The sequence below is a fragment of the Thunnus maccoyii genome, chromosome 6, assembly GCF_910596095.1.
Source record: "Thunnus maccoyii chromosome 6, fThuMac1.1, whole genome shotgun sequence".
In the NCBI taxonomy this organism is placed as follows: Eukaryota; Metazoa; Chordata; class Actinopteri; order Scombriformes; family Scombridae; genus Thunnus; species Thunnus maccoyii.
Window position 1 is genome coordinate 24382740 of NC_056538.1, and position 26386 is coordinate 24409125.

General features: G+C 40.0%; 1 protein-coding gene across 4 annotated transcripts; it reads left to right on the forward strand.

Moving 5' to 3' along the window:
• Positions 1-26288, forward strand: si:ch211-149e23.4. Of its 4 annotated transcripts, XM_042415116.1 has the most exons (15): positions 14156-14317; positions 16738-17073; positions 17293-17601; positions 19289-19336; positions 19481-19567; positions 19659-19812; positions 20708-20862; positions 20983-21264; positions 21404-21709; positions 21806-22087; positions 22185-22347; positions 22903-23063; positions 23203-23278; positions 24484-24511; positions 24717-26288. In XM_042415116.1, exons 1-15 carry the CDS (start codon positions 14251-14253, stop codon positions 24867-24869), a joined length of 2607 nt encoding a protein of 868 aa, XP_042271050.1. In that variant the 5' UTR covers positions 14156-14250; the 3' UTR covers positions 24870-26288. The 4 variants fall into 4 exon arrangements, with proteins under 4 accessions (XP_042271049.1, XP_042271048.1, XP_042271050.1 ...); XM_042415115.1 differs by lacking the exon at positions 14156-14317 and adding an exon at positions 1-32 and having other exon boundaries at positions 19289-19567; XM_042415114.1 differs by lacking the exon at positions 14156-14317 and adding an exon at positions 1064-1131 and having other exon boundaries at positions 19289-19567.
• Positions 26289-26386: the final 98 nt, after the last annotated feature.

Below are 26386 nucleotides of genomic sequence, written 5' to 3' on the forward strand. Positions count from 1 at the left end.
CTCTCCAGAACAAATGGACCTGGTGATTACAGGTAAAAACACTGAATAAAGCTGTTTCACCTAAAAAAGCTGTGTTTCTCCGACGATGTATGGCGACCACTGGACGTCTGATACGGGCTGTTAGCCGAGCTGCTGCTAACACTTGTTCGGTGTATTTCTCTTATAACGTCAGATCCAGACGTTTGGCCAGTTTCTCCTGGGAGCTGAGGAGGTCCACTCCTCTCCAAAAACAAACGTACATGCAGATTAAAATTGTTAAAAATACTAATTAAAGCTGTTTCACCTAAAAAATCAATATTTCTCTGACGATGTTTGGTGACCACCGGACTTCCTGGATGGGGCTGTTAGCTGAGCTGCTGTTAATGTTTGTCCAGTTTATTTCTCTGATAACTTAAGATCCAGACGTCCAATGACTAAAATCCTTCTTCCGGCTAAAAGATACAGTTAAAAATGACTTAAATTTATCATGAAAATGTGGCTTAAAACTGAATAAAAGTCAATTTTTTCTGTGGAACAACTACAACGCCGATGTATTATCTTGTATTTGTGTAAGTTACTCTTTGGTAGACGCCATTGTAGCGGACAAACACAGCGCCGCCATATGCATCTCATGCGGGTTTACTCTTTGGTTGAGGAGATATGACGCCATTGACATGCGACCAAATGAAACGGTCCGTTACTTTGATTAAATTACAGATTTCTCTGGGTTTGAAAATTGTTGGAAACATTTGGGATAATGTAAGAACACAACTCAACAAAATGTATAACATAGGTCTAGTTGTTTTTAGACATTTTAATGTGGAATAATTACATATTATACCTTTAAAGCTTGGGGTGTGGATATTAATAGCGCCAGTGGTGTATGGTGTGTATGGGTGTAAGATATGTGTGTGTGTGTGAGTGTTGTAAAATGCAAGAAAGCAAAACATAACTAAACTAAGGAAATATAACTAAACCAAACCAAAGCAAGTAACTGCAGGGGAGAACAGAGAGCTGCACACAACAGCAGCCACAAGCAGTCAGAGGAGAGTGACACAGCCTGCAAGCTGCAGCCAGGCTTTATTCCCTGGGAACACTGGTGCCAGGTGCTCCCAGTTGAGGTAATGAGCCACCTGCAGAGCAAACAGACAGGTGAATAAGTAGCAAAGCCCCAAGATGACAGGGGTCATCACAGTATGTATCTTTTATTCTTTCAAGACATTTTTGTTAAGCTTTCTGTCCACCTCTGTGAAATGTTTCTTCTTGTTTCTAACAGCTATCATCCCAGATCATTTACAATCTGCAATATCTCCAGTTCTGAACTTGGCAAAACTGCATTTACATACTTTGCGTTCTTGACTTGGAATAACTTACAAGATAAACCTTATTTGGAAATGCTGCCTTCATATCAGCAGTGCTGGAATGTAACTAACAGCATTTACTCAAGTACTGTACTTAAGTGCAATTTTGAGGTATTTGTACTTTACTCTTTTATGCTACTTTACACTTCTACTCCACTCCAGAGAGAAATATTGTACTTTCACAGTACATTCATCTGACAGTTGTAAGCTTTGTATGAAAGCTTTAACACACAAAACATATCAGTCAATCAAACTTTATTTATATAACACCTGTCATAAAAGTCAAATGCAATTCAAATGCTTACAGGATGTACGTATTGGGATACCAAGATACAAGTAATTATGAAAATTAAAACAAGGTGACAAAATGTAAATAAAACTAAAAATGAAAGTTTTAATAAAACCTACTTTAAAAGAATTTATTGAATAAGACAACAATATAGGATAAGTAAATGGTAAGAGAGAAGTTAAAATACAAGAAAATACAAGCAATAAAAGGCACAAGTCAAAAGCAAATTATAAAATTAAATAGATAAAACTGTGAAATATTAATTTAAAAAAATAATGAACAATAAAAGCATTAAGAACCATAAAACTATAAAATAATCAGACACTACATAAGAGCCACACTAAACAGATAGTCTGGTCTTAGTCTATGTTTAAAAATATCAATATTCTCAGTTCCTCTCAGATTCTTTGTAAGGCTGTTCAAAGAAGCATCACGGAAGGTGTTTGTTCTGCTTTTCGATATAATAGAATGCATCGATAAAGAAGTGGTTTCACAACAGTACGTACAGTAAAACTAGTTAATATCAGTTCCATCTCAAACCATCTACAATGTTAAAATGCTACTTACACATTAATGCATCAGTAATAATCAATGAATAATATTATATTAATATATATTTAACACTCACATGAGACTTTCTCCATTGAATACTTTTGATAATTTACCAACATTTTGCTAATGTTACTTAGATACTTTAAAAAAGCATTTTCGATGCTGAATTTTTATTTTTACAGCATGGTATTGTTACTTTTACTTAGATCTGAATATTTCCTCCAAGAATGCATATCAGGCATTAAAACAACACATTGAAACAATGCTAAATGAGGAATGTATCTGTGTTAAATAAATTATAAGTCATGCTTTTTTTCATGCCCCTGAGATAATGTACCTCAAGAGACTTTCTGGTATTAATTCCTATGTTATTTGGTGTATTGGCATGTTGTATATTTGTTATTATTATTTATTATCAGAGCAGTTTTACCAGAATAGTTTAATTATAAGTAAACAAAATCTCACCTGATTTGAACTCCACATTATTCTGCACAGTGTGGGCTCTTCTGTGTCCTAATTAGCTGAATTTCCGGGGGTCTCCTGTGGTGATATCAGAACAAAAAGTCATGGGGCATTCCTCTTTTGGCCAGGGTATAGGCTACATGTTTGCTCTTGTATGAAATTTTCCCCAGGCTGTGTTACCTTTAGAGGTCATGCAGTGGCCCTCCTGCAGCAGCGGGGATCAGGGGTCTGGTAGCCGTGACGATACACTTTCATTTCAGCCAGCGAGTAATCCCACAATGCAATAAAACTGTCTGGCCCCTGCGTCTGGCTCCAGTCAGACCAACTTTACAGACAAAAACCTCTCAAACCCCCCCCTCAATATTATTAAGTGGAATGTAAATCTGAAAATAGAAGTTGAGCTCATTTCTCTTTTCTCGTCCAACATTTTTGATGTCATTAACCAGCTATTGGGAAGTTGTGAGTCAGTAATTATATAGCGGGAGACGGTTATGTGTGTTATAATGAGGGAGTGCATCTCAAGCAAACCAAGACACCACTGGGGGACAGAGGTCACTACAGTATGGTCAGGCTTTGTTTACGTTGGCGAGGTAGTTGCAGCTTTGTGCAGAAAGTGTGTCTCTGGGTTTAGACATTATCTCACAGCTGGTTTTAGTGAACTTTTCAAAACAAACAAGTGGCCTTTGCAGTGTCCTTTACTGTTTTACATGCTGTGTTTCTTAAAGGAGAAGGTCGACATGTTGAGAAATATGTTACTCTCTTGCCGAGAGTTAGATGAGAAGATTGATACCGGTTTTCACACTCGTCTCACTTTCCACAAATAATCAAATGTGTGTATTTCCTAATATTTCAAATAGTTCTATTATTTAAAAAACAATTTTTTAAGAATAATGGATCAATTATTTTTAATCAGTTGAAATGAACATTTGACTAATTTAAAGATTTTTTCTCCCTCTGTGAACTTTTGAGGAGGAAAAAAATACCTATTTTCCTCATTTTGCAGAATCTATACATTAACAATCCCTGCAGCAGTGACAGACCATCTCAAAAACTCAATGCAGCCACTTAATATAGAAAATGTGAAACCTATTGATGACTTCAGTTTCCTTAATACAGATCCATTTCAGACACTGTGGACCTGAGTCACTGAAACCTGACTCTCATGTATTAACCTTACCTCCTGTATCATGTGTTCACTCTACATGTGAGGTTTTGAGCTCAAAATGACCCTCTGACCCCGGCATGAACAAAATCTAATTACAGACAAGAATATCTTATAAGGTAAAGCAAATTTAGGAAGGTCCAGAGGTGTAATTGTTTGACTGAGGAGTATGACCCTATGTAGGGTTTTAGTGGCTGTAATCATCCTGCTACCTGTCTCTAATGGGATGCCAAAACTCATATTTATTCAGATGGTGGGTCCACATTCTTTTTCCTTGTCTTTCATTCAGCAGAGGATTCAAATAAATACATCTGTGCCCGGATAAGACTTCTTGCAGCAAAGATTAAATCAGATTAGTGCAATAGAGCAAAAAGGAACTTTTAAGAGATTAATTATTAATGTTGCCTGCTATTTCCAGACCTCTGACTTGCTGCCAACATCCTTGATTTCTTGCAAAATTAAGCTTATTCACTTTGTCACTGAAAGTTTGATGAGAAAATTGATACCAATTTGATAGCTTAGTTTAGCATGAGCACTGGAAACGGGGGTGAAACACCTAACCTGGCTCCATCGGACGTAATGAGGTTACAAACTCCCCCTACCAGCACTGTAACAGCCCTCTGGTCTATTTGATTGTGTTGTGCTTCATTTTTCTGTTGCAGGTACATAAAATTGGTGGGCAGGCAGTTCATTTGGGCTGACTGGGAGCACCTGGGCCCACTGCTGCCAGTCATTATAATGGCTGCCACCTTAGTCCTCTTAGAGAGTCTCTCCTCATGCGCTTTGATTGATTCCCTTATCATTTTCTCCTACCAACATTCACACTTTGCACTCCCCACACATCCACTCACTTACGCCACTGACTTCCACATACTCCTTAGACATTTAATTTATGTTTTTGTAAGTAAATAACTTTCCCCTTTATTCGCCAGTCATGACAGCACTTCTAAAGCTCATTAATCAACACATTATATCTTTTTTGTTTATTTAGCACAAAAACTGAAATGTAAATCCGACAAATCACCATCACTCACTACTGATTGTTTAGGGCTGAATAACCCCTTCTCCAAAACAGAAAACGGCTTACACAAACACAATGTCAAACTGAAAAATAATGATGCAACAAATGGCAACTCTGATTTTTAATAACATTAATGGACTGTTGATGAGAATTCTGCCCTCTGTCTCTTTTAAATCCGAGTGACAGCTCACAAAATAACAAAGTGTTACTTAGAGAAAAACTTGTGTATGGTAAAACATATTGCTCATTGTTAACTTCCACCCATTAGACGAATCAATCAGCCTCTGATCAGTCAGAGGTCTGGTCAGAATTTATGGCTGCAGGCTTTTTCAGGCTTTTAAAATGCAGTTAAGGGGATGTTGGACTGATCCTTGACAAATGCCTCTCACACCCACTGGGCGTCACCGGCAGCATAATCACTTCACATAAGCGGCAAATGCTGAGTCAGTGTAGGTAAAACAAAGGTCACGCTGTGTGATGGCAGAGGCAGAGGGAGCGGTCACTCAGGGACACCAAAGACACCTCCTGGCTGAAAAGAATCTGTGTGTATTGATAACACCCTGCAGATACAATATCTCCTGTTAGAGGCTAAACGTGTGGGAATGCCCCTTTAGATTCTGTTGTCATTGTGTAGAAACCTGTGTGAACATGGGCAGGCCTACACTACAGTGTGCTGCAGGAATGCACTGGTTGAGCAGTCATTGCGTACACAAGAGGCGCCACAGGGATTTCTGAGGGCCCCCGTCTTCGGTGTGTGTGTGTGTGTGTGTGTGTGTGGTTCCCTGTGTGGTTCATGACTGCTCATACTGGCTGCAACTCACCTCAGGAGCTGACTTTATCATTAGAAGAGGCTTTTAATTATTTACAGAATACATATGCTTTGCTGATTTAGGGTTAATTAGATTTGATCTAATCAATGACACCAACAATATGAAATGTAGAGAGGAGTTCAAATTAAGTCGACACTGCACTACAGAATATCAACGCAGGTGGCGGCTGTGGCTCGTCCATCAATTTCAGGGTTGGTGGTTTGATCCCGGCTCCTGCTGTCCACATGTCAAAGTGTCCTCGAGCAAGATACTGAACCCCAAATTGTTCTCAGTGTCCAGGCCAGTGCTTTGCGTGGCAGCTCCCCTGCCATCGGTGTGCGAGATGAGATGCAAATTGTCTCGCTGAGGTTGGAGAAGCACTAAATGACAGAGAAACAAGTGTGGAAAGTAGTTGCTTATGTCTGTGTTTCAAAAACATGACTTCTCCATTAATCTGGAGTGTTTTGTATCTTTTTGTACATAAATGCATGTTTTTTTGCTGTATAATCTTTATTTGTGTGTACCTGTTATTGTATGAATCCTCTCTTTTGCATCAAAATTCTAATTAATTATCAATTCCGCCTATAGATGGCAGCCATGAGTTTTGTTCTGAAAGTTCTGAAATTCATAACACAGACTTGTGGCACAAATTTTTGCATCAGGTACTTTTCCTCTTTTACATTTGTGACTTGAAGCTTTACACTGAGAAATGCAGAATGGATTCATAACAACTATAAAACCAAACCCAACAGTCAGAATAGAGTCTTCACATCAACTAATGGAGGGAAGAGTGTAATGATCTGCATCACAGCAGTCGCCTCTCTCCTCTCCAGAGCAGCCATAAGACAGAAAGATGAATGAATGTAGCAGGGCTGAGAAGGAACATTTAGGCATGATTCAGGTCTATAAACCTGTATTGATTTGCTGCTCGCCTTGCTGCACAGTCCCTGCCTGGCCGGTGCCAGTGTAATTTGTCCCCCAGGTCTAAGGTTGCATGTGAATTTTCTGTTGTGTCAGCTGAGTTTAGTGCAGTGCATGCTTGAGAGGAGGTGAACTCTCATTATTGCACACTGCTTTAATTAAGAGCCTGCTGTCAACGAAAGCAACATCTTTAACTCATTTATTACTTCTTGCGGTAGGCGTCTCCAAACGGCAATAAGTAATATTTCATCTTCCACAGTGTGTAACGTTGTCACGAATACTTCTGCAGCACACTAACATCTAACAGAAAATTAAAACTGTGTTTAACAGAAGGGGGGATAGTAGAAGTTAAGGTAAAGGTCAATCAGCACTTTTTCTATTATTTTATGATCCTTCCTTTAACTTTGACAGGAAGATATACACTCACCGGTCATTTCATTAGGAACACCTGTGCAATCTAATGCAATGCAATACAACAGCTCTGCCATAAATTCAACATTTACAAAGCTTATACATTTTCAGTTTTTGTTGACATTGTCTGAAAGGCAATAATTCTACTTTATGGTTATTATTGAGGTCATAGTGGGTGATGATGGTGTACTGGAGTGCATTATAGTGGAAAGTGTTCCTAATATTTTGCCCCCCCCCCCTCCCTCATATATGTTAATGGAGTGGACAAAATATTAGGAACACCTAAGCGACAAGACAAGTAAGTTTTGAAAGCTGCAGCAGTGAGACTGAACCGAAACAGTAAAGTAAAGTTGTGGGGTGTGAAAACCAAAACAATGAGCTGAAAGATGCTAAAAAGCTCCATTGAGCTGAGGGGAAGTGCAGAGTTCAATGATGATGATCTGTGGATTTGTTACTATGAGCAACACCTTTCATATAACACATAGTCATTGATCCAATTGTTAAAGGGCGGGTACATTATTATGCGTTGAGTTTTTGAGGTTTTTATATCATTCTGTAGCTTTACATTAGTGTTCCATATGTACTCAAATCTGAAAATTCAAATTTTGGTCAAAGAACATATATTTTAGTGTCAAAATGCTGTTTTCCCAAGCCCTTCTAAAAACTTTTTCCCTCATGACCTGACGTAGGTTTCTGCAATTATTTGAATTATCTGAATTATTTAATTCTATTAGTTTAATATTAAAAACATAACCTCCGCCAAATTCTTTGGCAGAGGAAACAACTAATCTCGGTGCTACCTGGATACGCTTTGCATCTCTGAAAACTCTCCTGCAACATCTTTTGTCGGATGGAGGGTCTTTTTGTTCAGCCTCATTATAACTTTCATAATGTGTTGTTTTTAAATGTTTGAAGAGGTTACTCATGTTGCTGCTTTGTGGCACTTTCTTGTCAGAAATAGTGCATCTTGCTGTACTTTTTATCTATAGGTGAAAAGTAGCACCACTCCACGCAGAAGTGTGTGCAGCTGTCCACAGTCATGGGACACAGGCCAGCTCAATATGTCAGGGCTGTTTATTGGCACAAACGTTTAGTATTTATATAATGTACTATCAATTTTTGTTAAAGGAATTGATACCAAAAGAGTGGCTTATGAGCATCAAAGTATGAATCCCACAATATCGATCCGCCCATCCATACCAGTGGCCACAGAGACTGACTGAGCACACACTGTTGCTGCTGCTCTGCTGAACGTGCTAACATACACACACAGACGGAGCACACACTGTTGCTGCTGCTCTCCCCCCGCCAGTAAATGGCTCTGGATCAGAGGTGTTATTTGTCCCGGGGCTCCAGCTGTGCTCTCAGCTCTCTCCTCCAGAGCTCCCGGCACTCAGCAGCTGTACCTCCACTCCATCCGGTTCAGTTATATTTACAATATTTATATCTCACACACTCAGACTCAGCTCTGCAACATCGCTCATAGTATATCTGGGCGATTTTTCGTTCTCTAACTTACAGCAAGTGAGTATGTTAGAAAGACACTGTCAGCAAACTACGTGTGTGTGTGTGGTGAGGGGTGGGGTATCAGTGCTCTGGCTCTAACCCATGTCACTGCTTTTTTGCTAATGACCAAGTGGGTGTTTCCATTTAAAGAACCTACAAACATATGCACCTAGCATGTCAAATTTGAAGGTCTCGAATGACAAAAAAATAAGGATGAGAAAATTTCCGTTTCAAAACCCAGCAACGTAACCGCTGATCAGCCTTTTTACATGGCCACTACTGGAAGTGGTTACTGAGGTGTGGCCTTTCTGTTTCACAAAAACAACAAGGTTGCGGTCCATGAACTAAAGAGTAAGCATAGTTTAAATGTTACTCCCTAAATTGATTGTGTATCATAACAGAAAAGCGTCCACATGCTTCAGGCGAATGAGGTCTCGCTTTTGGGCCTTATTGAGACTTTTTTTCAGTAAATGGCATCATTTCCTTGGATGAGCCTCAGTAACTCGCCGTCTCCTGATTGGATTTGTACATGCAGCATTAGTGCACGCTCACAGTCTGCTCGCTGAAGAGTCCTGTGGAGGGGGAAGGCAGGATGGGTGCCAGGTCTGGAGGGGTGCAAAGGCCTAGCCATTCTCAGCATGTCCCAAACAACCGGTGCACGAACCAGAACCATCTGCTGTCCATTTCACTTACATTCTCATTTGATGCTCTGCCAGCAGCTCGATTTTCACCCCTGGAACGAGACTAATCCTGCCGTCCTCACATGAGCCACCAAAGCTTCGCCTCAGAGCCCAGTTCAGCTGGCAGGACTTCTTTCTGTTTGGGAAAACAAAGGACTGTACTTCCCTGAAACGTAATTCAAAGCGGAGTCATTTATCACAAACTCTCATTCCTGCTTCATCCACTACTTACTGTAATGATCAGATCGGCCTATTTGCCTCTCCACTCTTACCTCTCATTTCCATCAACTAAATAACCATTAAGCACTCAGCAGTACTGCCTCAACTGTTGAACTACATAAATGACTCATGACCTGAACATCAGATGCATCATCTTCAAGACTTCCACATCACTGTTTGAGTAATTTCCACTGACTAAATAACCATTAAGCACTCAACATCCTCAACCGTTAAAGCACTCTGGGGCATCAAACAAGGAGAGATTGATCAGAGACATTATGACTCACAGAGAACAATACAAGAAGTTGCAGTAGGAGTTGTTTTTGTCCCTTGAAAGCTTTCTATCTACAAAAAGGAGCTTTTATTCCATTTTTACTCACTCATGCTTACAGTTGCATCTTTGTACTCTATACTGTGTGAATGTGTTTGATAACTTTTCAGATGTTTCCTGACTGTAAGAAATTTTATGAACTAGTGTTTCAGTATTAGTCATCTTATTCTACAGACACAGGAAAGGTGCATCTAGAAACATATGATTCTTCAAGAATCACAAGTGATGTGCTCAGTGAAATTTCATGCCGTCCCAGACAAACCATATTAAATTGCAACTTTTCCATTGTTCTTTTTGGGTAAGGTCATAATATTGAGTGATGGATTTGAAAAGAATGAAAAGTAATGTGACTTTAGAAGGCTTTCAGACAACAAGTCATAAACATTCATGAGATGATTATGATGCATTATGGATGTATAATGTTTTATAGGAGCTGTTAAAATGCATCAGTAACCATTATGTGCTCTTAAAAACAAGGTCAGGATGTTTTGTGAATGAATGTCAGCTTGTGAGTGCATACAGTACATTATGATGTTTAAAAGTTGTTGCTGTTGAAATGTTGCATCCTATTCTACATTAGAAGTGTTTAAAGTTTTGTGTAGTTGTGTCTTTGTGGTCAGCACCTCTTCAACACACTGTTGTGCACTTCAAAGCACTTGTTTGTCTGCAGAAAGTACTATCAGCCAACCAATCAACCACCTTTCATTTACCTTAGATGACTGACAAACTAATACAGCAAAAACAAAAGATGATAAAAGTGACATTAAATATGCAAAAACTATTAATGCATTAATTCGTTAATAAAATAAAGTTTAAAACTACAATAAAACAATAAAAGTACAATTTTAAGGTTGTAGTTTACCTCAGTACTTCCATTTTATGCAACTTAATACTATATATTTTACTCCTCCACATTCATCTGACATCTATAATAACTACTTTGCAGGTTTTAATTTACATGAAAAATATATGATCAGTTTATAAAGAATGCATTAAACAACTCAGCACAACATAGAGCAATTAAATTGAGACCCACCTTGACCAGCTACAACACTGAAATGCTGCTTACATGTTAATTCATCATTAGAAATAATCCAATAATTGAATATGCAATGCTCTATGAGTACTTTTGACTTTTTAAGTACATTTGGCTGATGATACTTCCATACTTACTTACTTTTTACTTTTAGTATAACTTTAAGTGCAGGACTTTTCTTGTAACAGAGTATTTTTACATTGTGGCACTACTATTTTTACTTCAGTAAATCATGTCTTCTTCCACCACAGCATAAAACCACTCTATTATTTGTACAGTAAATATAAAGCTAAAGCCTGCAGCTGGTTAGCTTAGCTTAGCACAAAGACTGGAAACAAGGGGAACAGCTAGTCTGGCTCTGTCCAAAGGAAACAAAATCAACCTGAAGCACTTCTAAAGTTCACTAATTAACTTGTCATATCTTGTTTGTTTTATCCAAACGAAAACCCGAAGTGTAAAAACGGAACATTACTGTTTTAAAAGAGATTATGTGCCAGACTATTTGTCACACAGTGACTTCCTTTTTACACTTTTTTTTACACTTCAGTGTTTGAGGTATAACATGTTGATAATGACCTTTTGAGGTGCTGCTAGTTTGTTTTTTAAACTTTGGACAGAGCCAGGCTAGCTGTTTCCTCCTGTTTCCAGTATTTCTGCTCAAATAAGCTAATCGGGTGCCGGCTCTAGCTTCATATTGAACAGCTAGACAAAAGAGTGATAGGTCTTCTCATCTAACTCTGCAAGAAAGCAAATAAGCGTATTTCTCAAATTGTCAAACTTCACCTTTAAACCTTTAAACCTCTCTTTTCACTTCATGTCTATTTGCTTCCCATCCGAGGATGCTGCAAAGAGAGGCCTTGCCAACCAGACTGTTTCATCTTCTCAAATATGAGTGCTATATCCGCCATCAGATTGATAGATATTCAGACCTGAGAAAGTGACGCACATACTGATGCTGCTGATCTCTGATGTCCTATATCATTATTTCTCTTTTTACATGAGTGCCAGCAGTTTCACAAGATAATACTGCGATGTGACTCAGATTGAAAGTGCTACATCCATCAATTTTAGTGTCAGAGTGGAATCTGTGAAAGTGTGTGCATGTGTGTGTGTGTGTGTGTGTGTGTGTGTGTGTGTGTGTTAGTGTGAGGGCTGGGGGGTTTGGTGATAATTCTGCTGTAAATGAATAACAGCAGGAAGAGATGGTGCAGATGATCAGTGATTTTCCTCCCTCTGAAGAAAGTGATGATAAGGTTCCACAGAGTTAAGTAGGTTTCCACGCAACCTTTTACAGGCACATTATTACTGGCTGATCACCAACTACCCTTTTCCAACTGAATGTCCATAGAGAAAGCGAAAAGAGAAAGACAGCAAGGTGAAAGGGACGCCAATTGTACATCTGTGAAATCTATAAATACCTTGTCTGTGAAATGTTAACAATTGGTTTTCAGTAAAATACATTAGCTCACAGACAGTAGGGCACACCCGGAAAGGACTGAAAGTTTCCAGACTCTCTCTCTCCAAACGCCAATCCACCTCCGCCTATACCTTTAGGGAATAACCACTTCAGGTAATTTAATTAGCTAGAAAAATTGCCTCCAGCTCCATGTTCATGTGATCACGTGTCAGATGTTTGCCCTCAAAATCAAATGTTGCATGTAATTTCTATAATAAACTGAGTTGCGTTTTACCTTCCGGAGATATGATCATCCACACAATCAAGTCAGAGAGCAGACTGGAAGTAATAAGGCTTTAATCTCGCTTAGATCATGCCGACAAAACCTCTCTCATCTGTCCGTGTGGCTCGGAAGCTGATCTTGTGTGATTTGTAGATGTGAAGAAAAAAACATCCTGATATGCTTCCTTTCATCTAATGGCAGTGTTACTGAACACTATAATTCAAGAGAAGATTAATAGGTATCATTTTTTTTCTCGGTTAACACTCCTCAAAAGCCCCTTCAAAGATTTAATATGAAATTCAGGGTGAAATATGCATGAATAAGTAACTTAGAGGGATGAAATATCTGAGTTTGATCCTTCACCAACAAAAGGGGTCTAACTTCTGCATTTAAAGTATATTTAAAGGTCCTGGCCTGTTAGGGTGCAAAGAAAGATGCAATAGAGGAATAAAATTGAGCACGAATTTGCATGTGTGCAAATAAAAAAGCACTTCAGGCTTTTCAAAGGATGTTTTTACACTATAAGCCATCCTGAAGATTGACTTGCTGTGTGTGTGTATATGAAAGAGAGACAGAGAGACGGAGTATGAAACAGGAACAACGATTTTTTGTAAAACCTACTTCCACAGGCTACAAAACGTCTCACGACTGCCAGTTTCATATCATACAATTCAAAAAAACCGTTACAAACCGCACACCACCAAGTGTGTTGGTAGCAATTTTTTTACTTTATTTTGTCAGGTCATTTCATTCACTGTCATCCTTGTGTGGCCACAATGACTCAACATTGAAACTGATCAACTTCAACAGGAAATAAAAGAAAGCAACCTCACATGAAACAGACTTAAAATTGCTGTGCAATGCTGAACCCCTGCAAAAATTCTTTCTCATCCACATTTGTTTCTGTTTGCAGTTTTCCGCGAAGGCTCCTACTGTGACAAATCGTGCTCAGCAAATACGTCTGAATGAAAAAAACACAGCTTCTAAGTGAATTAGAGATGCACTATGTCATAAAATAATGCCCAGAAGTGAGTGATTTCCCAAACAGCAGCGCATGAGCAGCAGCAAGCTTGCCTTGCAGATGGGCAGTCTATGTGGGCCCCCGCAGGGATGAGATGGTATGAATGATGCATGGCTTTACCACTACCCAAGGCGCCCTGCTATATGAGGTGGCTGAGTGACTGAACAGACACATCCTGCATGATGACTTGGACAACACAAGCTGTGGGCATCTGACAACTCATCAACTGTGACACTCGGAAGCCCAATTATTATTTCAGAAAGCAAGAGGAAGAAGTGGTTTTACAAACAGCTGTCGTGTGTGTGTGTGTGTGTGTGTGTGGGTGTGTGTGTGTGTGTGTGTGTGTGTGTGTGTTTGTGCTATGACTTTAGTCACTCTCAGGGACACAAACCAGACTTAAGACCAGTTAACTGGGACAGCTCGTGCAACTGGGGACAAAAGACATGTCCCCAATTGGTAAAACACTGATTTTTGGGTCAGTGGTTATGGTTAGGATAAGGGCTAGGGTTAGGCAAGTAGTGGTTAGAGTTAGGGTTAGGGTAAGTCTCAAGGAAATGAATATAAGTCTATGTAAATACCCCAAAAGTGACTTAAGTAAACCTGTGTGTGTGTGTGTGTGTGAGCATACACAGTATGTGGGTGCATAAGTGGTGACAAACATGCACGCACAAAGGCATATGTACGACGTAAGAGTCAGCTGCAGGGTGTGTGCACCTCTAACCATAACCACAGAGAACACATACACTTTAAATACCTTTCTGTCGTGCATAGAGTCGGTTGATCAAACTTTATTTCACTCAGTGACACCATCATGGGATGCTCATGGCTGTTGATTTTGGGTCTTGTCCTAAATGTTGCTCACTGCTTGGAAATTCTGGGTAAGTCTACATGGTTATAATCCATCTGTGACTGTCAGCTGTTTATGAGCTTATTTTACTGGCCCTCAAGGTCTTGTTTAACCTGTGGCATTTGCACCAAACTGTGCAGCTATGGTTTTCATAAGTGATTCCTAAAATGCTCACAGGCATTAAAGTCACATTTTGAAGCATTGTGTATGCATTTTGAACTAACTAAATGACAGCTATATCTGAAGTATATTACTGATAGCATGTTGGTGTTGTCACTCTGGCAGTTAGTTCATTATTACTGATCAGTGGTGTCACCTGAAACCACATTAGTTTCTTTACAGCCTTTTAAAGTTGGAAAAAAGGACACTTTTAAGTTATTAGAGTTGTTACAGGGTTTTTTGTGCGTGTGAGGGGAAAACCCAATGCAAACTACACTTATTTAGAGATCCCCCGTATTGTTACGGGTTCAGTGTGAGGTAAATCCTCACAGCGTCTTTGTTTCTGCAATCACTAGGACTTCCAGCTGGAGATGAAAGTTGAAATCTGTGAAAAAGCTCTGTCTTTTTAAGATCAAGAGTCTTTTATTTGTTTACCACATCCCCAGTCTGCAAAGAAAGACTGGTATACTGTAGTTGCTGTCTGGTGAGAAAAGAAGCCCGTGGGGCTCAGGAAATATGATGCAGTGGCTGACGATTTTCTTCTCAGTTATTACTTAGTTTGTATCCTTAAGGTGTGCCTTTTCCACGTTTGGCTGACATTTATTTTGGCAATAACCTGCAAGGGCAAATGAATTATGAACCCACTAGGCATAATTGAACTGATACAGCATATTTTTTCCTCTCCCTCTCCATCCTTCCCTCTTAAATGGCTTTGGAGACTCTCCACATTGTTTCCATTTGCTGTGATATATAGTTAGACTCACAGCATCTCTGCTTCAACTGTTTTTGATGCAAACAATTTAGTTTAGACTGCAGCAGCTGACTGTATGTTCAATGGTTTTTCATGAAGCAGCGCACCAAGCTGTCATCATTTAACTCATCATGTATCTAAAGCGGAATAAAAGCTCCCGGCTTCAACCGGCTGATGGAGCAAACTGTGCACTTTGATAAAGTCAGCAGAGGAGGCAGGATGAAAGGGATTTGGTATGCATTGGAGTCTGTACACTGTCCCTCTGCAAGTGCTAAAACATGTCAGCTTCTATTAAATGTCCTTCCCTCTGAAACCTCCCCTAATCATGGCTGAGTTCTCCGGAACAGGTCACTGGTGTCTGAGTGTGGATCAGGGCGTAACTTTTGGACTGTTTTCATTTCGTTAACATAATGGAGTCCTCTATTAAATATACACCAAGCAAGGAGACGGCTACATTTGTCAAATGTCACTGTGCACATAAAGTCCAGTTCCTGTCTTTAGCCCTGTGAGGAGCATTAGGAAGCGGCTACAATAATTTGCTCTTGCATATAACATTCACATCATTTTTAGGCTTGCAGCTTTGTGGTTTTAGCCACATAAGCAGTGTGGTGTTAGGGATAAACTGCCATGAGATTTAATACAGACATTCATGATCCCCAGATGATGATACCTAATAAATGGTGATCATTTAACCTTTCATCCAGTACCACCAGCAGATCAAAAATTTCTACCTAATACCAGATGGATTAATGTTGATTTTGTTCAGACAGTCATGGTTTCCAGATGACGAATCATAATGAGTTTGGTGATACCCTGACTTTTCTGCCAGCGTGAGGTTGGCATTTATGGTTCTTAGTCAAATACCCCAACAACTGGCCTATTTGTTGGAATGTCATGAAATTTGATGCACACATTCATGTTCCCCTGATGATGAATTGTAATAACTTTGGTGATCCTCTGACTCTTCATCTAGCGCCATCATCTGGTCAAAATAATTGTCCAACACTTTGATTTATGACTAAATAAATCAAAGTTGAACTAATGACATTCCCACCAGCCACAGTTGTAAACTGAGCTAAACTAAGATGGTCAACATTATATGTGCTAAACATTATTGTCATTATGAGTGTGTTAACATTTGTGACATTACCATTTAGCTCTACATATCTCTGTGCCAATAAAGGACAGCCTGAAGCTGCTAGCATAGCTGTAGACTCTTGTTTATATTGATTAGTCATTGGCAAGTGCTAATCATGATAAAATGACTGAGAATCTCATAACCACTGACCCTGGTAGTCAGTCTCATCCATCACAGTTTCACTTAACTTGTGAAAGACAATGGGATGTGCAGAAACCCCTTTCACAGGCACAACAATGGACATCCATCAGCATGCTGTCCATCCTCTCAGGAACGGGAACAATCACATTCCTCCCCTCAAGACAATTCTGCTTTGCTAGTGTTTGCAATTCTAGGACCATTCAGGTGAACTTATGACCTCTCATTATTACTGAACATTGTGTTTTCTTTTTGTCTGGTCCAGGTGAAGAGCAGATTCTTGAGATCACAAAAAACGTCACAGGAGTCTTGGGAGAAGACGTGTACCTGAGCTGTAGCTATCTGGGGGAGAGCGAGATCATCAACGCCCAGTGGAAACGGCAGATTATTGCTAATTCTAAAGTTAAGGCCAGGCGACTGGTAGGATTTTTAGCTGAAAATAAGACATTTTGCTACGACGAGAGTTTCTCATATCCAGACTCTCTCACCAACCTCACAGTTAAGATGAGGGTCTCCGGTGTGGAGGCAGAGGGAGAATACATCTGTGAGTTTTCATCAAATGAAGAAGATGTTTCTGACAGTGTAATCCTTACTGTAGTAGGTAAGCCAGAATGAATAATGCATTTGTTTTCCTTTTTTCCCCATTTACCTCTGTTTTAAAAAATCAGCCTGATGAGATTTAAAACTCAAAAAGGTCATAACTGCTACAACACCAGCAGTCCAATTTTAATGAAGCTTGCAGAGATAATGCATCTCTGACCCAAGACATGCCTACATCATTTAAAGAGGATAACACTTTCACTTGTCCATTCATTGACAGCCAGGCCTGATATACACACGCTGGTGAATGCAGAGACTATCAACGGCACTCACTACCAGTCGGTGTCATGCTCTGCTGTCGGTGGCAGGCCCACACCTCAGATCAGTTGGTTGGTCGATGGCGTTTCTCCCTCAGATTACCCCTTTGTTGTGGAGACAAGTGAAACGCTTCACTCAAACGGCACCTTGACCCTGAGCAGCATCCTCCGCTTCCCCACTCACCACCTGGACGACGACAGTGTGACGTGTGTGGTCCAACACCCAACCCTCCCTAACCCCAAACTCACTACAGTGAGGGTGGAAACCTACGGTATGCTCACATTCACAGCTGAGTGTTGTGTTTTTACATCTGTGTTGTCTGGAGGTGACATATAACTGTATGTACTGTATCATAGTTTTATGATCATGCATAATGACTCAGCACACTTACTGTCTGCTTCTGATTTTTCACACTGGCTGTTCCCTCTCACTCTGCTCCACATACACAGTGACAGACCATAAATTACATTGCACAATGCAAAGCATTAATGTGGGAATGCACTCTTTCACTAGTATTAAACATATAGAACACCATAATGTAGAAACAACTAAGTAACTAATTAATATCAATATCATAACACATACAGTGCAGCATGCAATTTGGTGGTTGTTTCAAATGGGTCATCAACCTTTAAATGCTCTTGTTATGCCACCATACTAAACTAGATTACACTCACTGCAGAAAAATGCAAAATTGTTCTTGAAATGCCCCCTAGTGGTCAGAGGCTACATATTGGCTGCCTTGAACTAACAGTTCAATAAGAGTTTTTGTTTTGTTTTTGTTTTTGTAGTTTTTTGTGAGTTTACTAGTTTATTCATTTGTGCATTTGATTTTTCTCAGTTATTGTTTATTTGTGTGCACTTAAAGGATAAGGCTGGCAATTTTCTATCTTTGTATTACTGTCAACAAATCTGATGTGCAGAGCCGAACCAACAATGAATTGATCTACTTACAAGTATTGTGTTTGTATTCAAAGTTAATATATTGTATTCCCCCGTGCCGTAGACCTCCATTGTTGTTCAAAAACTATTAAAAACACACCGCTCCACTGGTTGACATGCTCCTTCACAGATTACGGTCATGGTAGTTTGTTTAGAAATGGCTCCAAAGACTAATAATAGCGACCACATTTGCAGTCTCATGAGAGTAGTTCTTTGTAATGCAGACGCCGCTGAGCATGCATGGGAATGCGGCTCCATTTATAGTGCTTCATTAGCTTGTTGTGCTACATAACACAACCTCAATTTTGTGCAACATTGATAATTTCTCAAAGAACTTCAGTACATAAGTCAAGAGGTTGTGATATGTAGCACAACAAGCTGTAAATGGAACTGTGTTCCCGCACGTGGGCAGAAGTCTTACACAGAATTACTCTCCTGAGACTGCAAACATGATCACTGTTATTAAGTCCTATTAGCATGAGCCAGTAGTTTTCTAACTGCAGCGGTTAAATCCACACATAACTTAAGGTGTTAACAGATGGAATATTTGAAGCCCAAGTACTTTAAGTCACTTTAATCGTAAATACCCCTCTCTGGCACCCGAGCTATTATGAAGTGTTAGCTCACTTCTCCTACTCATTAGGGATAGCTGGCTATTGCATGACACCACAACTTTTATGTATTTGATAATAGACTCTGATCTCTGATGATTCCCTGTATTAAAGTCTGCGGTTCTCTCAGCTTTGGTTGGGCAGCAGCTGGGCCAGACATCTGCTCTCAGCTGGAGCCTTGCCAACAGATGGGACAGGTGATAAGCCTAAGTCAGCACTCTCCAGAACCCAAGGAGAAGCCCCTTATGGCCTGTGTTTAACTAACATTCAGCTCATCCGGCCCCGGCTTCCTATTTAACAAAAACACCCAGAGTCTCTACTTGCTATCTGACTTTTTAATTTGCTGGAAAAGACATTAGACCTTGTGAAAGAATAACGCTTCTCGCCTTTCTTCTTGCTCCACAGTGAGGCCAAATGTGACCATTAAAGCAGAGATGGTACAACAAGGAGGAAGTGAGTTCTGGGTGGTCTCTTGCATTTCATCTGGAGGGAGACCTGACACTGACATCTCTTTGGCTTTGAACACCGAGAAGCTGGAGATAGTGAATGACACAGACTCACAGACACAAACAATCTCTTTCCACCTCCCTGCAACAGTGTTTGAGGGGCGCAACGTCACCTGTGTGTTTGACCACCCCAAATTTACACACAAGGAGACACGAGTCATAACGCTGCCATCATTTTGTGAGTACTATCACTGCCTCACATGGAAAAGTGTTCTGATGCTCATGAGGTGAAAGTTACAGAAAACAGAAATGTTCTTTTTTTCCTGCAGATTTGTCAGGAGTTCAGTTGTCTGCAAGGGTGGGAAAAAACAGTGATCATATCCAAGCTGCTGAGTCTTTAGAGCTGAAGGAAGGACAGAGTGACACTGTTATCGACCTGGAGGTCATTGGAAATGTGCCACGTTACAGTATTACTTGCAAAAAGTAAGAAATATGTGATATTTAGACAAATGTCTTGATTTCAGTTTGCTTTCATGCACTAATGTGATCAATTATTAACCATGTTAGCAGCATAAGTCAAGGGATGGCAATGCCAGTTGGTCAGTCCATCACTTTGGTCCAGACTGAAATATCTCAACAACTTTTGGATGGATTGCCTCAAAATTTGGTACAGGCATACATGTTTCCCTCAGGATAACTTGTAATGACTTTGGTGATCCTTTAACTTCTCTTGCGCCATCATCAGGTCAAAACTTCAATTTGTCCAACACTGGTTTGTGACCAAATACCTGCAAACAAATGCAATTCCTGTCCACCTCAGCTGTACTTGTACTCAGTTCTTATTTTGTTCGTGTAGATGGTGAACATAGCCAACAATGTACCTGTTAAACATCAGCATGTTAGCATCCATTAGCTCAAAGCACCATTGCCTAAGTACAGCCTTGCTAGCATAGGTGCAGACTCGTAGTCTAATTTACATTTCTATGTCTTTAGTTACATTATTTGCATCTGTGTTGCGTGGATCACTGCAAAGATGAGACTGAGCTGAAATCTGCCAACTTTATTCTCTATTTTGGCTTTGTTATCAATGTTTCTATTCTTTTTCTCATGGAAACAGTGAAGAATAGTATGAGGGTAAAATATGTGAGTTTTACAGAGACAAGTAGCATCAATATTTTTTTCACATCATTTACATACAGACTGAGACAACCTACATACCCTGTAGAGGATGTGGTATTAGGTTTGGTGGCACAGAACCACAAGTGATAGACTGCAGGGACCAGATTTAGAGATTTTATTTGTAATATTTGAATACTGTGAAAACATGACAACTAAAACATGAAGTTTGCTTTTATTTCTGCTATTTTTTTCCCTCTAGAGATGATGGGCCCTTGCCTGAGGGCGTGAAGCTGGGTAGCAGCAGCCTCACCATTCAGGGTCCTGTGGAACATCAGCATGCTGGCGTCTATGAATGTGTCACCTCCTATCACCGTTACAACGCAACGCTGCAGTTTAACATCACAGTTAAGCGTGGTAGGTGCAACTCTTTGCAGGTGTTTCTTTAAAGACTTTCGTGAATACACTTTGAATTTTCTACATTTTCTGAATATGAAACATTTATGTGGAGCCTGCTCTCTGCATTCTTTCTCTCAGTTCCACCCACAATAAGAGTTGATTTGCAGACTGAAGATGGACGCAGTCTGATTGAGTGCTCAGCAGCTGATGCTGTTCCTGCAGCCAACATGTCCTGGCTTCTACCAGAGGGTGTGTCTGGAGTCTCTTGGTTCAATTTCACTTCCCATAATGGAAGCCATTCTGTCAGGGGAGTTTTACTCCTCCCTGCCTGCTCGCTTTGGGAACTCACTGCAGAGTGTGTGATAAATCACCCTGCATTTGAGGAGCCAGAGAACAGAAGCATAAAACTCCCTCTTTGCGGTATGTTCAACAAATCAAGCTATGGATAATTTTGTCTGAGTAGCAGACATATTTGGCCATGTTAGCGCACCATAGATTTTTATCTTTTTCTAAAAGCAGCCATTCATTCCCTGTAGTTTGACTTCTCTTTCCCACACAGCTCGCCCAAACATCACCCTCAACTCCAGCACTGAGTGGAGAGATGGTGACGAGTACACAAAGGTGGACTGCTCTGTGGACAGTGTTGCCCCTGCAGCAACCATAACCTGGCATGTTGGAAACAGTGACAGCAACAACAGCATCAGTCACCTGACGGAGACTCAAGTCCAGGCTGATGGTTTGGTTTCGGCCCATAGCTCTGTGCATTTCCTGTCTTCTTTGTATTCTGGTCAGAATTTGACCTGCATGGTGGAGCATCCGAGCTTGGAAGCGCCTGAGAAAAACACAATACACATTCCAGTGCACAGTACGTAATTTCTTTCTTAAAAATATTTCTTTCTGTGACACACACAAACTTGCACAGCTGTTCAACTCCTTCCTGTCACCCCTCGTCTTCTTTCAGGAGCCCGTCTGCTGAGTGTGTCTGTAGTGAGACAGCAGGACTCTCCTCTCTGGCTGGCAGTGTGTGCCTGCAGCGGGGAGGGTGTCGGGGCTAACCTCAACTGGGTCCTTGAAAATGCCAAAGGCCAAACGTCTCTGCACTCAGAGTATGAAGGGCGCGCCCTGAAAGTTAGGCTGACTTATCAGTTTCCTCTGGCCCTTCATGAGGGGCAGGACCTGACCTGTGTGTATCAATTTGAACATGGGCTCACAAAGAGGAAGACCATTCATATCCCCAGATACTGTGAGTGCATTCTAGAAACAAAAAAAAAAAAACCCACATAAAAACCAATGCTTGAAATCTGCAAACTACAAGTTTCCTCCAACTGACTCTCCCACAGATATCTCCTCTGTGAGAGTCCTGAACCACACGACGCCTCTGCAAAGCCGCTACGGTGGTGAACCTATCATACACAGACTGACACTCAAAGATAATCATCACAACCAGAGAGTACTGCTGCAAGTTGATGGCAATGTGCCAGAATATAACCTCAAGTGTCAAAGGTACTGTATCCTTCCTGATCTCTTTTGAGTAAACACCTGTAAACACAGTTTATTGTACAGAAACCGATGTTTCTGTACAATAAAAAAAAACGTGTAAAGTGAGGTCAATGAAGTCTGGTCTAACATGCCCACACAGTCCTGGTCCGGTCTGAACAACCCAACAGTTTAAAAAATCATTTAAATTAGCTCCACCTCAACCAGCTACATTAAAATGCTGCTTACATACACATCAAATAATTAACAAATAATAACCCAAACAATAACCCACTAATGTAATATATGTATTTATTGGTGCACAATATAATATCTTGTGCAAAAAGACAAAAAAATATATCATCTTTTGGGACAGGGCTATATGAAAGAAGTCATTCTGCATAAATAATACTTTTACATTTGATACTTATACTGCAGTTTCACTCAAGCAAAATTTAGATTTTTACATTGTTGTATTACTACTTTAAGTGAAGGACCTAAACACTTCTTCAAACACCGTATACTGCATATCTCTGACATGAATCTTATGACAAATTCATTTGAAAGTCAGTTTTGTTTCAGGAGTGATGGCTCATTTGTGAAAATGGAAGGGGTTGCAATGGTCTTCCAGTCAGAGCTCACAGAGCAGGATGAAGGACTGTACACCTGCCGGGCGTCCTTCTATCATCACACAGCCGCAGTCAACATTCAAGTGGAGATTATGAGCGAGGACAGACTGTTTGGTAATGTTATACTCTCCTTCTATATTAGTAATATCGCAAAATGTTGTGATCATAACAACATGCTGAGGTTTGTTATCAGTTTCAATATGAGGTTTGCTGAGACATTTGTTTAATATTTTTTGTGCTGTGTGTGTTGCAGGACTGTTGACCGTGATCTGCATGTCTTCGGCCTCGGCCATCCTTCTCATCCTCATTGTCATTCTCTGGGTGTTCTGGTGAGTTAAATGTCTCCACAGGTGACAGGTTGCTGCAGCTCGGAGGGTGAACTATTGACGAGCAAATGAGGGCAACACTGGCACCGCCGTACGATACGAGACAAACAGGATGTGCGGATTGTTAACCCAACTCACCTAAACCCCGGTATCGTGCAGTTATTCACAAACAGGAAGCTATGTGGCTGAAGCAGACAGGTGCCTTTGCCACAACAGCCCTGCTTGCAGACAGCCAGAAAATGTTTCCTCTGTCTTTCAGAATAACAGATTTATTTTCCAGTTTCCTGGTCTGCCTTTTAGCAATGTTTCTTCTGGCTATTTCAGCAGCAGACTTCTTTTATTTGGCCCTCTATCACCAATGTCACCTTGCAAAAATAAAGGTAAAAGGTCGGGAAAGTCCACATGGTTGGAAATTATTAGTACAATGAAATTCGAACTACTTTTCATCAATGAGAAAAATCCACAAATCCATCTCTTAATCTTATTGCTGCTGGAAAACATCAGTGAGTTACTGGTCTTTTACGACTGATGTGGGATATCTGTCACGATCCTTCAACTGTTTATGGTTTCTGCCTACAGAAGTTTCCACATTTCCACTCTAGTGCCAAATCTCTCGAGAATGTTTTGTCAGGATTGGATCAGGCTTCGCTGTGAATAAAGGCGCATAACAGAGGTCCGGAGACTATTTCAATAGGCCTGCCTCTCCGGTCAGAACATTTGGTCAAGGTGCCATTGGTTGACAGAGCCTCTACCCCATTATCCCCTTTCCCAGTGGGAGGGTCCTGTCAGGCTAATTTGGGAAGGTCAGTCACAGAGCGTACAACAGTGTACACAAGAAAACATGACTCCCCGGGAGGAAAGCTATTTTGGGACTAACATCAACCACCCCCAACCCTTCAGTGAGGGAGACACTTTTTGACAGCAGCAGGTCTTCATTGGTGTTGTCACTGGGGTCATAATGTACAATGTGAGCTTCTGCTTCTGACATCAGAGATCAATGATGAGGACTCAGGTCACCACTCGTCTCTATTGATATTCCTGTCGCATGATAAATCCTCTCCTGCAGTTTGCCTATTTGAATTCACTCAGTGTATCAAATTAAGTCACAGTGCCATCTAGTGTGTTTTTCATGCCTACGACCCCCAAAACTCAGTGATTGATAAATAGGGTTATTCAAATAATCAATACAATTGTGTTTTGTTTTACAGCAAAAGATATCAGGAGACACAACATAAGGTACGACTCAATTCTGTTAACATGCAACTTTTCCTTCAGAAATCTGTTCATAAATTCAGTTTTTCATTATAATTTCATCTTTGCTTCTCTGGTTTTACTTCGCTGTATTATTATGCGAATATAGAAGCCAAAATTAACAGCTTCTCTACCTGTTTTTTTTCTATCCTTCTTTTTCTCTTGCTGCTGCACTCACTCTATAATTCAGAGGAAGGAGTCTTCGTCAGCCTTGACAACTCTGATGCAGGAGCCTGGCTCTCCTGAGGGGAAGAAACCAGCAGCAGTGACAGAGAAAGACTGTAAGGAATTCACGCAGCTGGTCAGTTACGCCATAGTCATTGACGTCAAGAGTACGGTGTGAAGATAAAAGCGCTTTGCAGGGCTTTTTTGTATGAAACATTCAGCTTTTCATTGTGCAAGAACATACAGTATAGTATGAAGGCTACTGGCACTGCAGCATTATGATTTAAGTGTATTTGTATGTAACTTGTACAGCTGAGGAAGCATGTAAAGTGAGAGGATTCTTTGTTTATGTACTGAAACATCCCGACCTGTGAAGTTTTTTTGTTTTTTTATTTTTTATAATTGACAGGCATTAATGATTATAAATGAGAAACTATTGCACTTATTCATCTTACTTGAATTTTGTACTGTCTTTATACACATTGTATTTTCAGATGTATTTTTTTGTTTTCAGTATTTGTCAATAAAGTCATTGAAATATAAATTATTTCCATGTTTTTTGTTTTGTCCAGTTTGCATCCAACAACTTATTACTGTACCTTCATCCCTAATACAGTAGAGATGACAGTGGAGTACAGTAGAGTGACTTAACTCATCAGCTGCCTTTTTGATATTTTTGTTCGGCTAAATTAGTGACAACCATCTGGTGTGACAACAGGAGTAACTCTATAAATGCATTTTTATACAATGTATAATCCAGATGCAGAAAGATTCATCTCCAGATCATCCACCCACATCAGGTTGCAGCAGTGTTACTACGCCCTCTTGTGGTAAATGATTACACAAACAGATGAGTGAATAAGCCTATTGTCACCACATAAACTAGTGTTCTTTGTGGACTTTACGTTGGAATTTTCTACCATCCATCTGCTTTTGAGTTTCTGAAGAGTTCATTATATGTTCTCTAACGAAGGAGTAATTTTCAGTGTATCAAAGCCATAATGTCACAATGTACCTGACCAATAAAACTAAATTAGTAGAATTATGAGGCCTTGAGCTCCATAAGAAATACTTATCAGACAGCAGAATGATTCATTTTTTGAAAATGTATATTTCAGAATCATAACACATTTTTTCAGTATTTTTTCATATGAAAATCTTAACATTTACTTATTTTTGTAAAACTGACTAAATTAGTGGGCTGCCTCCAGTATGCCATCCATTTCATTCCAATCAAACACCACAAAAAGCTGATCAGCACATAAATGGACTGCATTTATACTGTATAACACTTAATACAGTAATAATAATAATTTCCCTCTCAATCATCAATCATTCACACACACTCACATGTGAGCTTACATGCAAGGCATCAATCAAACCGTCAGGAGCAACTTGTGGCTCAGTGTTGACAGGAGGAGCCAGGAATTTAACAGCTATCAGTAGACAGTCTGCTTTATCTGCTGAAACATAGCCAGATACCAGAAACAATGGTACCAATCAATGAAATCACCCTAACTGGTGTTTGCTTAGGAAGGAAACGTACTTGGGCATTGATGGCACATGACTGCAGAGCTTTGTATTACATGAAAAAACATGTACAATGTAAATAATTCAAGTGTACAGATGCTTCAAACAGTATCAATTGACTATGATACTTCAAAAAAAATGTGATCCCAAAAGAAAAAATATGTG